The sequence below is a fragment of the Cebus imitator genome, unplaced genomic scaffold (genome assembly GCF_001604975.1).
Source record: "Cebus imitator isolate Cc_AM_T3 unplaced genomic scaffold, Cebus_imitator-1.0 Scaffold98, whole genome shotgun sequence".
Taxonomy (NCBI): Eukaryota; Metazoa; Chordata; class Mammalia; order Primates; family Cebidae; genus Cebus; species Cebus imitator.
In genome coordinates this window covers 6,203,890-6,221,528 of record NW_016107413.1, presented here as the reverse complement: position 1 = coordinate 6,221,528, position 17,639 = coordinate 6,203,890, and the positions used below count along the sequence as shown (strand labels likewise).

Here is a 17,639-nt window from a genome sequence, read left to right as displayed (position 1 = left end):
GAAGTCAGGTAGCATGATGCTTCCAGCTTTTTTATTATTATTATTATTATTATTTTTTGCTTAGAATTGTCTTGGCTATGCAGGCCGTTTTTTAGTTGCATATGAAATTTAAGGTGTTTTTTTCCAATTCTGTGAAGAAAGTCAGTGGTAGCTTGGTGGGGATAGCATTCAATCTAAAAATTACTTTGGCTAGTATGGCCATTTTCATGATACTGATTCTTCGTAATAATGAGCATTTGATGTTTTTCCATCTGTTTGTGTCCCCTCTTATTTCCTTAAGCAGAGGTGTCTAGGTCTCCTTGAAGAGGTCCTTCACATCCCTTGTTAGTTCTATTCCTAGGTATTTTATTCTCATTGTAGCAATTGTGAATGGGAGTTCACTCATGATTTGGCTCTCTGTTATTAGCATATAGGAATGCTTGTGATTTTTGCAGTGATTTTGTATACTGAGATTTTGCTGAAGTTGCTTATCAGCTTAAGGAGATTTGGGGCTGAGACGATGGGGATCTTCCAAATATACAATCATGTTGTCTGCAAATAGAGACAATTTGACTTCACTTTTCCTAATTGAATACTCTTTATTTTGTTTTCTTGCCTGATTGCCCTGGCCAGAACTTCCAATACTATATTGAATAGGAGTGGTGAGATAGGGCATTTTTTTCTTGTGCTAGTTTTCAAAGGGAATGCTTCCAGTTTTTGTCCATTCAGTATAATATTGGCTGTGGGTTTGTCACAAATAGCTCCTATTACTTTGAGATACATTCCATCAATACCTAGATTGAGAGTTTTTGCATAAAGGGCTGTTGAATTTTGTTGAAGGCCTCCTCTGTATCTATTGAGACAATCACGTGGTTTTTGTCTTTGGTTCTGTTTATGTGATGGATTACGTTTATTGATTTGCGTATGCTGAACCAGCCTTGCAAATCCCTTGAAGGTGACTTGATCCTGATGGATAAGCTTTTTGATGTGCTGTTGGATTTGGTTTGCCAGTATTTTATTGAGGATTTTTGCATCAATGTTCATCATGGATACTGGCCGGAAATTTTCTTTTTTTAGTTGTGTCTCTGCCAGGTTTTGGCATCAGGATGATGTTGGTCTCATAAATTGAGTTAGGGAGGATTCCCTCTTTTTCTATTGTTTGGAATAGTTTCAGAAGGAATGGTATCAGCTCCTTTTATACCTCTGGTAGAATTTGGCTGTGAAAATGTCTGACCCTGGACTTTTTTTGTTTGGTAGGCTATTAATTGCTGCCTCAATTTCAGACCTTGTTATTGGTCTATTCAGGGATTCGACTTCTTCCTGGTTGAGTCTTGGGAAGGTGTTAAGTGTCCAGAAATGTATCCATTTCTTCTATATTTTGTGGTTTATTTGCATAGAGGTGTTTATAGTATTCTGTGCTGGTAATTTGTATTTCGGTGGGATTGGTGGTGATATCCCCTTTATAATTTTTTATTACATCTATTTGATTCTTCTCTCTTTTCTTAGTAGTCTGGCTAGCAGTCTATCTGTTTTGTTGATCTTTTCAAAAAACCAGCTCCTAGATTCATTGATTTTTTGAAGGGTTTTTTGTGTCTATCTCCTACCATTCTGCTCTGATCTTAGTTATTTCTTGTCTTCTGCTGGCTTTTGACTTTGTTCTTGCTCCTCTATTCTTTTAATCATGATGTTAGGGTGTCAGTTTTAGATCTTTCCTCCTTTATCTTGTGGGCACTTAGTGCTATAAATTTCCCTCTACTCACTGCTTTAAATGTGTCCCAGAAATTCTGGTATGTTGTGTCTTCATTCTCATTGGTTTCTAAGAACATCTTTATTTCTGCCTTCATTTCATTATTTATCCAGTAGTCATTCAGGAATAGGTTGTTCAGTTTCTATGAAGTTGTGCAGCTCTGAGTGAGTTTCTTAATCCTGAGTTCTAATTGGATTGGACTGTGGTCTGAGACTGTTTCTTATGATTTCCGTTCTCTTGCATTTGCTGAGGAGTGTTTTACTTCCAATTATGTGGTCAATTTTAGAATAAGTGTGATGCAGTGCTGAGAAGAATGGATATTCTGTGGATTTGGGGTGGAGAGTTCTATAGATGTCTGTTAGTTCCGCTTGGTCCAGATATGAGTTCAAGTCCTGAATATCCTTGTTAATTTTCTGCCTCATTGATCTGTCTAAAGTGTTCAAGTCTCCCTCTATTATTGTGTGGAAGTCTAAGTCTCTTTATAGGTCTCCAAGAACTTCTTTATGAATCTGGGTGCTCCCGTATTGGGTGCAGTTTTAAGACTCAACCTATTTGTTTTAAAACTTCAGTCATTTATTCAAAGCTCTTATCTTTCTCTGTCATAGGTTCACAGCTCTTTTCTTTCTCTCCATCAAAGCTGTTACTCCAGCACTTTGGATTGGTTGAGTATCACTGGTATGATCTGATTCTCAGTTTTATCTTTCTTTCTTTTCTCCCAGTTTACCACTTCGGGTGTATGTGAGAGCTAGGGGAAGAAAGATAATCCCCTACCCCCAGAGGAATCTGCATTCCCTTAAGCCTCTAATTTTTGCCCTGCCTTCTCTCTTGCAATAAATATTGGCACTATAGCCATTATCCTAGATTCTACCCTTTCTCCTTACGACAGTCAATTTACAGACAAGTCCTGTCAGCTCCCATATAAAACATGCTATATACATTGACTCGTCATCTTCTCCATTACTACAGTCTTAGTCTCTGCCACTTGGAGCAAGCTGCTTGCCCCCTCACAGTCCATTCTCCACATAGTAATAAGTGACCTTTAAACTCTTAAAAAATATTGTAAGTCTGTTTAAAACTCTCCAGTGTCTTTCAATGGCAATTAGTATAAAATCTAAACTGCTTTTCCTAGCCCCCTACATGATCTTGTCCTTGCCCCAGTGTCTGCCTCATTTCATACCATTCTTTTCCTTGTTCTGTGTACCATAGCAAACACCTCCTAGCTGTTTCTTCAGGTTAGTTCCTACCTTGACTGTCTTTGCCCTTGCATTTTCCTTCTTTCTTAAGGCCTCTGCTTGATAGACTCTCTTCAAATGTCATCTTTCTAAAGAAGCTTTCACTGCCATACCGTAAACAGCCACCCCCATCCCCATCTCTGTCTCCACCCCCCTTCTCATCCCAGGCATGCTCTATCATATGGCCATGCATTTTATTATGATTCTTGTCTGTAAACCCCCTCTGAAATGTAAGGTTCATGACTGTAAAAATCTTATCCGTCATTTTCACCACTATATAACTTGAGTCTGACAGATAATAAACAACGTATTAAACATTTATTGATAGAGTGACCATATAATGAATGAGTGTCATAGGATGTGAGGAATAAAGTAGAAATTCAGTTATCCAGAAGGCACAGGCACTGTAAATACTGTGTTGAACTGAATTTTCTGCTTTAAGTTGGAAATGTTCTTAAAGGGGACTTAGTCTATTTTAATATTTTAGTAAATGTTTTGGTAAATCCAATAGTAACTTGAATTCACTGTCATAATCTAGAATGTGTATATTTTAAAAACTAATTTGTACTATGAATGAATTTATGATGATTCTTCATCTGAAAGACATTTAGGATTTTACTCTAATATAAAATTATAGATATTTTGATATCAAGAGGACAAGAGTAATAATGAACATTTTGATATTATAAAAACAACTGTATTGTCTTCAACAAGCCAATGTTTAATAACAGATTAAAAGTTACAGAGTTTCCATACCCAATTGTTTAACAAAATGAGTAAAAATTAACCAACAATCTGCCAACTCCCCTCCCAGCAAGAAAGGGGCTGCATGAATAAACATAATAGACTACAAAAACCAGTGATCAGGAAGGAAACATGTTCTCATGATGAGTTAGTAAGATTCATGGAATTCTCGAATTGGTTAAAAAAATACAGTTATTTTGGAAAGCTGAGGTAACAGCAGTGATGCAGATTTGAATCAACATATCCTATAAAAATAAAGACACAAGAACAAATAAAACTACACAGTACCCAAGTTTTCAGCATAAATAGCAGACACTAAATAAGCAAACTTCAAATTGCCTAGGAGAAGATCTGTCTAATATTGACAGTGGAGTGTTAAATTCTCTATTATTGTGTGGGAGTCTAAGTTTCTTTGTAGGTCAACAACTTGCTTTATGTAACTGGGTGCTCCTGTATTGGGTGCATATATATATTAGGTTAGCTCTTCTTGTTACATTGATCCCTTTACCATTATGTAATGCCCTTCTTTGTCTCTTTTGATCTTTGCTGATTTAAAGTCTGTTTTTGTCAGAGACAAGGATTGCAACCCATTTTTTTTCTTTTTTTTTTTTTTTTTGCTTGGTAAATTTTTCTCCATTGCTTTATTTTGAGCCTAAGTGTGTCTTTGTACATGAGATGGATCTCCTGAATACAGCACACTGATTGGTCTTGACCCTATCCAGTTTGCCCATCTGTGTCTTTTTACTGGGGCATTAGCCCATTTACATTTAATGTTAATATTGTTATGTGTGAATCTGATCCTGCCTTTATGATGCTAGTTGGTTGTTTTTCCTGTTAGTTGATGCAGTTTCTTTGTAGTGTCAATGGTCTTTACAATTTGGTATGTTTTTGAAGTGTCTGGTACTGGTTGTTCCTTTCCATGTGTAGTGCTTCCTTCTGGAGCTCTTGTAAAGCAGGCCTGATGGTGACAAAATCTCTCAGCAGTTGCTTGTCCATACAGGACTTTATTTCTCCTTTGCTTATGAAGTTTAGTTTGGCTGGATATGAAATCCTGGGTTGAAAAACTTTTTCTTTAAAGATGTTGAATATTGGCCCCCACTTTCTTCTGGCTTGTATAGTTTCTGTCAAGAGATTTGCTGATAGTCTGATGGGATTCCCTTTGTGGGTAACCTGCCCTTTCTCTCTGGCTGCCTTTAACATTTTTCCTTCATTTCAACCCTGGTGAATCTTACAACTATGTATCTGGGGTTGCTCTTCTTGAGGATTATCTTGGTGCTGTTCTCTGTATTTCCTTAATTTGAATGTTGGCCTGACTTTCTAGGTTGGGGAAGTTCACCTGGATGTTTTCAAACTTGGTTTCATTCTCCCTATCACTTTCAGGTACACCAATCAAACATGGATTTGGTCTTTTCAGATAATCCATATTTCTCGGAGGCTTTGTTCATTTTTTTCACTTTTTTCTGTAATTTTGTCTTCTCACTTTATTTCAATGAGTTGATCTTCAATCTCTGATACCCTTTCTTCCACTTGATCAATTTGGCTATTGAAACTTGTGTATACTTCATTAAGTTCTCTGGTTGTGTTTTTCAGCTCCATCAGGTTGTTTATGTTCTTCTCTACAATGGTTATTCTAGTTAGCATTTCTCTAACTGTTTTTCCAAGATTCTTAGCTTCCTTGTATTGGGTTAGAAAATGCTCCTTTAGCTCAGAGAAGTTTGTTATTACCCACCTTCTGAAACCTGCTTCTGTCAATTCATCAAACTCATTATGTGTCAGGTTTTGTTCCTTTGCTGCTGAAGAGTTGTGATTCCTTGGACAAGAAGAGGCATTCTGGTTTTTGGAATTTCAGCCTTTTTGTGCTGGTTTCTTCCCATCTTCATGGATTTATCTACCTTTGGTCTTTGAAGTTGCTGACGATTTGATGGGGTTTCTGAGTGGACGTCCCTTCTGTTGATGTTGAAACTCTGTTAGTTTTCCTTCTAACAGGCCCCTCTGCTGAACTTCTGCTGGAGTTTGTGGAGGTCCGCTCCAGACCCTGCTAGCCTGGGAATCACCAGGAGAGACTGCAGAACAGCACAGATTGCTGCCTGTTATGTCCCAGAAGGGTATCCACCACATGCCAGCCAGAGCTCTCCTGTGTGAGGTGTCAGCCCGTGCTGGGAGGTGTCTCTCAATCAGGATACATGCGGTTCAGGGAGCCACTTGAGGAGGCAGTCTGACTTTTATCAGAGCTCAAACGCTATTCTGGGAAATCTGCTGCTCTCTTCAGAGCTACGAGGCAGGGACATTTAAGTCTACTGAAGCTGTGCCCACTACTGCTCCTTTTCCCACGTTCTCTGTCCCAGGAAGGTGGGGGCTTTATTTATAAGTCTCTGATGGGCTGCTGCCTTTTCTCAGAGATGCCCTGTTTTGTGTGGAGGAAGTCTAGTGACACAGTCTGCCTGCAGAGGCCTTGCTAAGCTGCAGTGGGCTTCACCTTGTTCAAATTTCCTGGTGACTTTGTTTGCACAGGTGAGGTTAAAACCACCTACTCAACCCTCAGCAATGGCAGATGCCTCTCCCTGCACTGAGCTTGAACATCCCAGGTCAAGTTCAGACTGCTGTAGTGGCTGCAAGAATTTCAAGCCAGTGGATCTTAGCTCACTGGTCTTCATGGGGTGGGACTCGCTGAGCCAGTTGACTTGGCTCCCTGGCTTCAGCCCCTTTTTGCAGGGGAGTGTATGGTTCCATCTTCCTGGTGTTCCAGGCACCACTGGGGTATGGGGGGGAAAAAAACTGCTGCCTGTGGCTAGCTCAGTGTCTACCCAAATGGCTGCCCAATTTTGTTCTGGAAACCTGGGGCCCTGGTGTTGTAGGCACTAGAGGGAATCTCCTGGTCTACGGGTTGTGACAACTGTGGGGAAAGTGTAGTATCTGGGCCAGAGTGCCAGGAACAGTCCCTAATGGCTTCCCTTGGTGAGGAGAGGGAGTTCCTCAACCCTTTGCATTTCCCAGGTGAAGCAATACCCCACCCTGCTTCTGCTTGCCCTCCTTGGGCTGCACCCACTGTCTAACCAGTCCCAATGAGATGAACCAGGTACCTCAGTTGGAAAAATGGAGATCACCTGCCGTCTGCATTGCTCTTGCTGGGAGCTGCACACTGGAGCTGTTCCTATTCAGCCATCCTGACAGCAATCAGCAGTACATTTTTAAAAAAGATTGAATGTCAGCAATTAAGTAGAAATTTGAAGAAACTATCCAAAGCAGTTGAGTCCCTGGGGCTTTTAGCAAAAACTCCAGAGAGCTGATTTAGGCCTGAAATGATTCTCTAAGCCTAAACATAAAAAGGATAAACATACAACCTTTTGATACTAACATAATATGATAAACAATTTAAATCTGAATATAACGACTACTGTTCCATATCTTTTTCTAATGCCATTTTATGTTCCTGTATTCTACTGGTCAAAAACAAACAAACAAACAAAAACTGTGAAGTTAAGTAGCGTAGCCTGTCATCTTCTGGTATCCGTTCATATTTCTAAGAAAAGAAACAGGCTTAGAGAAGATGCCTTGTCCATGGTCACACATTTAGAAAGAATACAGGAGCTATCTTGAGTCCAAATGCAGTTCCACTGAATCATCATTCATTATGTAGGTATTTGATGAACATCTACTGTGTCGTAGGCATTGGGAATATAATGAACACCACAAAGTCCATGTCCTTTCTCATAGAGTTCACAGTCTAATAAAGGTAGGAGTAGCCCCACAATTATCATACAATATGACAAAGTGGGATAAGGACAAAGGACTATGGGAACACTTCACAGGGGCTGTTTAAAACAATAGGTAATATTCAGAAACATCTGGTATTTGGCTCAGCTTAACTTCTATAACTGTGTAAAGCCTAAGTTTTCCATATTCTTTGGAAACCTTCTAATTTTTCAGAGACCTTAGCCTTTCATAGCCCCAATCCAGCCACATAGCCAGTTGCAGCACACTGGATGTTGAAACTTACCCAGTTTTATAAAGAATTTGTTTTACCTCAGCCATGGAAACAGGTATACACATTCCTCCTTCATGGGTCTACTGAAGTTCAACACTTAACATTAGGTTCTTGATGCATAGCAGATACTGAATAAGTGTTTAATAAATGAATAGTCTCCCAAAATCAAGCCTTCCTAATGAGTTGGGAGACTATACCTCCCAACTGGCTTCAACCTTCTTCTAATGTACTGCTGTAACAAAATATGAATTTCCTGGTTATTTCTGTGGCCTGGGGACTGTTAACTGTTAAATTTAGATTTTTATTATCTTTTAGTAACCAGACATGACCATGTTCTCCAAAAAGGTACATATTTTATTTTTGCTTTAAACATGGTATCTCAAACTTCCATTATCTACAACTTTTATGAGCAGCACAAATAATCTTTTGTAATGTTTTATAAGGGTGATGTTGAAACTCCCAAAAGAGCAAACATATCTTTAATAATTCATATATTTGCAATATCTTGTAAGCTATGGAAGTTTCTAATGGTTTTAGGATCTTATTTGTAACATTCCTGAAGGGCATTTAGTTATTTGCTATTTAATTCTAATTTTCAGGTAAAGAAGATACTCCCTCATTACTTGGCCTCTGTGGATCTCTAACATCAGTGGCAAGTTACAAGTCTCTAACAAGTTTAAAATCTAATGACTACCTTGCAAGTCCTACAACAGAGATGACAAGTCCAGGCCTAACTCCATCCTGAAAATTTTTATGTAAAAGCCAAAAGTTTTTATGTTGTAAACGTTTGATTTACATATGTTTGACTGCTGGGAAGACCTTTGAAATTTTATATTGTTCTGGTACATGTCTGAAATTCTGCCTTAGAGAGAATCCACTCCAGGTAAGATTCTGAGTGAAAAACAGAATGATCCTGTCATTTTTCATTTTAAAAATTCTTATATTTGTCATTGAGGAAGTTCAAAAAGGAATAGGATTAAAAAAAAAAAACTATCAAAGATCCACAAAATAGTTCATAGCAAATTGTACATATTTATTGTTCAGCTGATTTTTATATATTTAAATATACCTTAGTGGCCAGAGACTAAGTTTAGGGTTTTATTTCAGAGACTTAAGCTAAGTATTTTTTCACTTTTTCATACTTAAAAAAAAATTCATTTTTTCATTAATTTCCTCCTAAGTTCTATGCTTTACATGCCTTGTTTTTAATATCAGGGGAAGGTTCTCAGCTGCATTCTCAGAATGACTTATTCAGTTTTTCTTTAATAGTTATAATTTGGTATCAACATTCCACTTAACATTTTATAAATTCCATAGGAATGTGTCTGTTTTGGTTGTTATTGACTTAATTTGTTAATGCTGTAAGAAAAATATTTTACAGTATTTTGTGCCATTTTGGTAAAATGAATATATATTCTGTTTTCCAAGATTTTCTTAAAAGACTATCAATTTAAAAATATAGTCAAGTAGGCTTCAAAAGCTAGAAAAATTTCATAATGTAGAACAAATGTTGAAAAAGTGTTTTGTCAGGAAAGAGTTCAAGCTTAGTTAAGGATCTGAGAAGCTTTTAAACAAGGATCAGTAGGGGAGTTGTCATACTTAATAAATGTCTAATATTCATTGATGTTTTTTTTTCCTGTGTGTACAACAATGATATGGCCTCTATCATTAATCACACCATAATCTCATTTTAAAACATTTTAATGTTAAATAAAATCCCCACACTTCTATGGGTAAAATTAGCTTTTTTTTTTTTTTTTTAAGTTGTAATCTGTTTTTTTTTTTTGAAACAGCTACATTAATCCCTAAAAATTCCACCATGCTGAAAAAGTATGGCATGTATTTTCTATAGTAATATGAGGAAAACATGATTAGCTGTGCCAAAGAAATTTTATACATTGTTTACATGAAGAGGCCACAGTAGTTATTGGGGACTTCATACGATATTTTTGTTTATTGTTATTGAGAAGAGTCAAGAAGGGCTGAGCTTACGACATTCATAGTTTGTATTAGAAATGTAGGAGTGTGGTGGTTTTCTGCAACATTTAGGGGCTTAGTCTTATAATTTGGAATTTAAAATAATAAACAGTAACAAGGCAAGTCTTATATATAAGACAGTCAAACAGTGTTGCTTAAGGGACAAAGGCCTGGAAGCCCTTAAAATAAGTTATCACAGATGTGCCAGAACATATTCAGAGCTTTATTCCTTTAGCTTAAGGCTTCAATACTTGTAGAAATGCAAATATTCTTCAGAAATAATACATTTCTGTTCTCAATTTCTCAATTCTGTATACCTGATTGTGAATGAAGTATCCAAAGCAGTTTTTCATCAGCATGGGGGATGGAAAGAAGGTATACTATGAGAACAATGGAAACTCTGGGAGAAGGGAGTGAGGAAATGGATAAGGAGAAATTTGAAAATTTTAGGCTGGACTTTTGAGCACTACTGCTACTTTCCTATGAACTATCAATCAGTATGTTTAAATGCTTTATCATTCATGGTCCGCTCTCAACTGACATTTATTCTTTAGTAATTAAAAAATGGCTTTTTTCCATACATTTTTATAATGTAGAAGGAAATTCAAGATTCCATAATTGTAAAATTTTTCAGATTTGTCTAATGTATAATTTGTGCATCTTAACATGCTGCTAAATGCAGATTGACATTACATCTGAGGATCATGACAACTTTTCCTCCTTTCTTGGAGCTCTTGTTATAAAATTCATCTGCTGTTATGAAATCAGGTTTCTACAGAGTTCATATCACACTAAAGGTAGTTTGTTACCATTTGCATGAGGAAACAATGTATGTCTCAATCTTTTAATTTTAGGTGGTACTGTTTATTGTCCACCCTCCTCCTTGCCCCAAAAGAATGCTGATTATATGCCAATATTCCCATGTGTAGTCTGTTGCCTCGATGCGTACTAGTTGCATGTATATTAAAAATTTTGTACTATGCATTGGTGGTCTTATTTTACTTGACAAAAAGTTACCTGATTTAACTTGTATACTGAACTTTTGTTTCAGCAAATGTGGTAAATATATATTATTTCACACCTAAAATAATAACATGAAAGTGAGATGGAAGAAATCATCATTTCAACTCACATCAAATTAAATATCCTATTATTTTTAAAAAGTAAAATGATATGTTTTAGATTACACAGCATCTATTGAACCAGCACAGTTTAGTAGTGGTTCTGGTAGTGTTACTGATTTAATTATAAAATTGTCATGTTTGTTTTCTCACCTGTAAGAATCATCACTATCATCTTCTTTGCACCTATGAGATAGCATCAGGATGAAGTCAGCATTAAGTGAAATCATATATAAAAAAGTTCTAAAGAGATAAATGCCAAATATAGGTTACTACTAATTATGATTGGCAGACAAAGTATATCACCAGTTATTTTATTAGATTTACATACAGTTTTTAAGTGGTTATAAATATGTCCCAAATTTACAACTTAGAAAACTGCTTTGTTAAAGTTCCTGTCATTAGATGAAATGTCCAGATTTTGCTCAACTAACATATTGGATTACCGCTGAGGTGTCACAAGACTGCTTTGAACCTCAGGGCCTTACAAAATTTTTTTAAGTGGTTCATTCTGCTCTTCTGAAAGCAGAGCAGCTTCAATTTAGTTATAGCATTTGTCATTTTAACTGACTGATAGGAAAGGGAAGATAAAATGACCTCTTTTTCATGGCACATTTTTAAAGTATATTTTAATACAAACCAAAAGTTTCAGATTTTAACATAGATCACCTTATCATAAGTCCCATTTTCCGTACTGCTAGTTATCTTTCCAAAGCCCAAATAACTGTTAAACTGGGCGAAAAAGTCTTCCCTAGGTTTCCCATGGCTTTCTTGTTCCTCCTTTAGTGCACAAGGCCCGTGACTACATCTCCAATCTGATCTCTTACCACGCTCCCATTTATACACTTTGCTCAAGCCACATGGACTAAATTCCACTACCTATTGAGACTTCCACTTCCCTGCATGTTTCATAATTGGATTGCCTATCAGTTGAGCTCTTAGGTTTCCTGACCACTCACCTTCTCTGACCCAGGCTGACTGAACAACTCCCCATATTTCCCATGACTCCCTTTGCATGCTTCTACCCATCATAGCTCTGAAGCCTCCTGTGGCCAGTAACAACATCTGAAATGTCTTCTGATCTCCAGTGCTTTTTTTATACTGCTTACTGCATACAATGTACCAATTCTGACAGATTAAACTATAAAAGCAGTAATCTTTTATTCAAAAAGTTCATCTTCGAAGAAAATTAATAAGGGATACAATAAACTTTTCTACATCCCAAAAACTTGTACCCAAGACAAAAGAGGGAAGAATTTAAGTTCAGGGGTACATGTGCACGTTTGTATATAGGTAAACTTGTGTCATTTATTGTACAGATTATTTCCTCACCCAGGTATGAAGCCTAGTACTCACTAGTTATCTTTCCTGATCCTCTCCCTCATCCCACCCTATACCCTTTGACAGACCCCAGTACGTGCTGTTCCAAGAGAGAAAAATTTAAAAATCATATGCAGTTAAATAAGCATAGTGAATAATTTTCCTAGAAAATTTACCTTTTTAAAAAAGTCAAACATATACTACATTAAGGGTTGCAACCATTGAATATTTAAAATTAAAGATGTTCCTTCTTAAAAGTTTTAAGTTTAAGCAATTAAATGTTTATGTTAGAAAATGTAATAGAATAAAAATTCCTTTAGAAACATCACATCACCAAGAACACTGTTGTAGATCACGTTTGCAAATACTGCAATTCCTGCAACACATGTATTGAAAAGTCTGGAAAGCCCATATGGCTGAGAGTTAAATCTGTATACTAATCAAGTATATGTAAAAGTATAATGAAGTAAAAGTATGAAGTAAAATCTGGAAATATTCATCAGCCAATTATAGTTCAATTATTTTACCAGACAGAACTTTGGAAGCAAATTAAAATCTAAAAAATTTAGTTATTCCATGGACTGGATTTTTCTAGGTACTATTTTAATAAAACAATTAAGTTATTATTATGACAAAATGCTGAACCCTTTTTGGTTGCTAATATATTTTAAAGGTATTAATGTTTCTTTACCTCTTAAGTATAAAGAAAGCTTCAATTCAGCCTTCTTTTCATCCAGATACATTGCATGTAATATGTGTTAGAAAAACTACTAGGCAATTAGATATATTTACCTTAATTTATTCACAAATAAGAATTTTTCTCAAGTGCAGTGAGGGGTAGGAGACATGGAACATTTCTCATAGGTGATATTAAACTAAAATATATAACTGCCTTTTGGGAGTACAGTATTAAGTTTATCTGCTTTTTTCTATGAATTATCCATAAGCATAGCAAAACTAAGATAAATTTAATATTGTTAAAGAGCACTGTTCAAGATAAACTTTCATATATATATCACAGTACAACATTACATAATGATTTTACATAAAAATATTCAGAAGCACAGTGATGATTTTAAGAAGACATAAAACATTTTAATGAAATAAAGTCATGAATATTTATAGGGCTATGTTACAAATTTAAGGTAAATCAACATAGGATAAAATAATAACATTAGATTACATACAAACCCTATATACTTCATTTCTGGTGAAACATACAAACACTTTCCTACTATAGTACAAAATCAATTAATTCCTCAACCGCCACTAAAGAAGACTTGTCATCTAAATATATTCATTTTAGGGGAGAAAAAAATGCTTCAAACATTCCTAAAATAAAAACTGCAATAAAGTGTTTTTAAAAAACAGGATATAAATCCTAAGAAAATAAAACTAAAGTATAAAAAAATGAATACCATTTCTTTTCCTGCCATAATATCCTTTAACTCATTCCTACATACAATCATAAGCTAAATTATTTAGATATGTACAGTGACTGAAAGCAGTGTCTTCAAGGAAACAACTTCTTGTTTAGCCTCTACCATACTAAGTATAAAAATAAAAGGGCATTTTAGAAATATTTTGCAACTATTATTGTAGCAATAATCTCTAACTTGTTAGAACAAGGCAATAAAAATGACCTAAAGAATTCCAGGAACAATGATACTTGGATTACAAGATGGCTAAAAATCAGAGGCTATTCCTGTGTGCAAACAATTTTTACCAGTCTAAATCCTCTGTGGTTTTCCACTGAGCACCCAAGTTTGACTGAAGCGAAAATTTGCTACTATCAGTAAGAATCTCCCTTACAGGAACAGTAGAAATACAAACATTTAGTTATCAAAAATGGCAGAAGGTACATCACACAAAATGATATTATGGTTCATAAGAAAACAGCCACAATTTTGATCAGAGAAATCTTAATACACGTGAGGCCTTAAAACAGCAACATGGTGGGTGGGTGGGGAGGGGGGGAGGTGGAAACCTAATGTATTTGAATTAATAGAAACAGGCAATATTTGGTAAATGTGAACAATGCTATTTAATGACGCTTTATCTACTGAAATACGGAAATACCTATGTACATGATTTAAATGTGCACAAGACTTGGGCTTTTTTCTTCTAGACTCTACATCACTCAGCACACATTTCTGGTGTATTCAACACACTCTCAATAAGATTACATTACACTGAAACATAATATTAAACTCTCAGAGATTGTTTTTGATGCTGAGCAATTTTTCTTATTTTTACAAGAATGCTCAATGGTTGTGACTTCTAGAATATCTTTTTCAATATCAGCAAAAATAGGATAAAATTTATTTTAAAATTACAATTAAGAGGTAGAGCTGAAATTATTTATTTAAATTATAGGAAAGAAAGACATAAAATCATTATAAGAAAATAATGGTGAAAAACATTCTTGCCTAAGAGTCTCCACCTTCTTTGGGCTACAGTTGTTATTTCAAGTTGAAACAGCATCGCTAGTATTGCTGTCTTCGAACATTTCGTTTCTGGAAAAAAGCCTTTCCAAATTCATATGTACTGATCATAATGGCACAAGCAGGAGCAATTTTAATTAAGCGAGGAATTAGGCCTGAAAAAAGAATAGGAATAATCAGAACAAATATTTTTTCTTATTTTTAAAAATATAATTCATTTGGCTTTATTCTGATAGTGAGCAAATAAAGTAATATGTTAAATCCATAAATTGGTAGAAAAGGTAAGACTGCTCACCCTAACCTCCTCACTTCAATCCATATTACATTATAGAGAAATTTTTATCTTATTGACAGCAAATCTGTTATTTAACATTTATTTTTAACTTATAACAAAGACATTTAGGAAAAAATAGATGTATTGTTACTTATAACTTCCTCCTATAAGTTAGTTTTAGAAGATGATAGGTTTAAAAAGTATTTATTCTATGAGTCAGTAAAGCAATTATTTTTACCTGAAAATAATCCAGAAAATCCATTCTTAGCAACAATATTCTTCATTATAACCCAGGTTGACATATGCAAAGGCACAGAAACTAAATGTTAAAGAAATAATGCTATTATAAATAACAATTTAATAATTCCTAATACAGATAACACACATAAAGTGGTGTTCATGGCCCTGGGGTATTTCATTTCATTACAAGAAGAACAGGTTTGTTTAACTAAAAAGCTACTTTAACTTATTTTTAATAGCTGGATTCATTAAAAATTAAAAAAAAAAGTCTGTATTTTTAAAGATGTACAGGACTGGATACAATTAAGGAGGAATGTACAGAGGATTTCTCCTAACTTGATAATGCTTGTTTCTTAAACTTGATGGTAGTATTTTTTAAACTTTTTCTAGGTCTTAAACATTTTTTATAATGAAATTTTTAAAAGATGTATACACAGTTACTTGGGAGGCTGAGGTGAGAAGATGTGTTGAGTTTAAGAGTTCAAGACCAGCCTGGGCAACATAGCAAGGCCCCCATCTCTTAAAAAATGTATAGAAATCTTCATGAGGTATCCAATGCCAAAGAGAAGTTCTGACAAACATTTTTCATTCACATTTTATTATAATTTTAAAACTTTTTTTCTAAAAAGAGTTTCTGAGGAAAATAGCTCATTCTCCCTAGCAGTGTCTTGAGTTATATTACTACCCTTATAAATTCATATGCTTATTCTTGAAATAAATTAGACCAGTGCTGTCTCCTTCAAAGAGTTTATTTTGGCTAACAATAACATCTCACTTATTTGCAACCACTCAAATATCTGGAAGAAAATGAATAAAAAACTATTTTTTTAAAAACTTAGCAAAAGTAGATGTCACTGAAGTATAAACAACACGACAGCTTACAGGATGAAGATTTCATGTCTTGCTTTGAGACCAGCTGGATGATGGGCAAACAATCCTATATTGTCTTCTGTAGCTTTTGAGACCTGCTACTCTACAAAAATCAGTGTTTACATGGAAGACAACCCTGAATCGTTAAAACAGATTATGTACCACTAGGAAAGCCTGGGAGAGACAAGTTAAGATTATAAAATGGTATCTTTCAAATATGACTTTTAAAAATGTTGCCACTTAATAGAGAGTGAGCCATTATTTCAAAATTCCTTTGTATAATATATCAGAATCTCTGACTATGAAGATAAATGAAGCCTTATGAGTTATTTAAGAAGCTATACTAGCAATATAAATAGTATAAGCATAAACACAGTAACTATAACAGCCCAACACTGATCACAAAATATGAATGAAGTTTAACTTTCTAAAGAATGTCAATGAAAAGAATTATATACTGTAAGTTGGCAATTTTTACTTCATGTTTAAATTATTTCATTTAAATTTTGGAAACTGGTCAAAGAATGGTGACCAAGCAGCAGGTGTTTCTAATCTTGTAGAACTAACACCCCAAACCAGTCTCTATTTTAACAGAAGGGTGAAATTAAGAGAATAACAAAGAGTATCAAATGAAGGTAAGCCAAGCTCTAGTGGAACCTCAGAAGTGTCTCCTAACTTTTCAATGTTAAAGAGCTATTCCTACAGCTAATAAGCAAATTCTTAACACTGTAAAGAAACACTTTATTAAATATTTCAAGCTTACAAAAAATAAATGCTCATTTACTAAACAGCCAAATTTATTATATCATAATAACTGTATCTTTCAGATTCAGTTGAAGCCCCCTATATGTTGCTCCCCAATTTTATTTTTCCTCCTCCTCAAAGATAATCACTCTCTTTTTTCATCTGTCTCATGCATTTGCTCAGATTTTTACATCTGAACATCTCAGATGTATACTCTTCTTTGTATACATCTGGAATGTACAGAACAATGTATACTCTTCTTTGTCCTCCTTTTATACTTTATATAAATGATACTACACTGCACATTTACTTCTGCAGTATTCTTTCAGGATATCTATGTTAGTAAGCAGACCTATATTTTATTCATTTTAATTGCTCTATTGTATTGCATTATATGGATTATGATTTGTCCATTTTCCTGTCATGGGACATTTAGGTGATTTGTAACTTTTATTTTTAAGAATCTTGCCGTGGATATCCTTGTACATGTGTAAAAGTTTCTTTAGGACACATATCTAGCAGTGGAACTGATAACTCAGAATGCACTCCCTGTTACTGCCAGTCTGTTTTCCAAGTAGCTGTTCCAAAATAATACTCTTACCATCATGGCATAAAGTTCTCAGTAATCCACATCCTCCCCAACAATCTAATTTATATGAAAATAGAAATATAATATAGAAATATTGAAATACAGAAAAAATATTGTCTTAAATACTAAAACCAGTGTAGTAAATATTTATTAAATCTATTAAATATTAAAATTTATATTTAAAATGTTCAAAAATTAAATATTGCTTGAGTAGTGCTTCATTTTTTTTCTATAGTTCTGTTGTCCAGTTAAGAATAGTGTTTTGAAATCGAGAAACAGGGGTGGATCCAAGATGGCCGTTTAGGAACAGCTCAGGATTGCAGCTCCCAGTGAAAGCGCAGAGGGTGAGTGGACGCCGTGTTTTTATTGCCCA

At 34.9% G+C, this 17,639-nt stretch overlaps 2 protein-coding genes across 14 annotated transcripts in view; one reads left to right on the top strand and one right to left on the bottom strand.

The window, feature by feature from the left end:
* The window catches only part of RUNDC3B (RUN domain containing 3B), a 174,385-nt gene extending 163,739 nt beyond the window's left edge, over positions 1 to 10,646 (top strand). For 5 of the 6 annotated variants that reach the window (XM_017536497.1, XM_017536494.1, XM_017536496.1 and 2 more), the window contains one exon: positions 8,287 to 10,646. In XM_017536497.1, coding sequence (XP_017391986.1) covers positions 8,287 to 8,432 — 146 coding nt within the window. In that variant the 3' untranslated portion in view covers positions 8,433 to 10,646. Of the gene's footprint in view, positions 1 to 2,331; positions 2,402 to 8,286 lie in introns of all 6 variants that reach the window. The other variant, XM_037741338.1, reaches the window with a different exon arrangement.
* A 2,237-nt stretch (positions 10,647 to 12,883) lies between these two features.
* SLC25A40 (solute carrier family 25 member 40) overlaps positions 12,884 to 17,639 on the bottom strand; it is a 62,224-nt gene continuing 57,468 nt past the window's right edge. For 7 of the 8 annotated variants that reach the window (XM_017536503.2, XM_017536502.2, XM_037741341.1 and 4 more), the window contains 2 exons: positions 15,062 to 15,142; positions 12,891 to 14,704 (listed from right to left, as the gene is read on the bottom strand). In XM_017536503.2, the coding sequence (XP_017391992.1) occupies positions 14,592 to 14,704; positions 15,062 to 15,142 (194 nt within the window). In that variant the 3' untranslated portion in view covers positions 12,891 to 14,591. Of the gene's footprint in view, positions 14,705 to 15,061; positions 15,143 to 17,639 lie in introns of all 8 variants that reach the window. The other variant, XM_017536499.2, reaches the window with a different exon arrangement.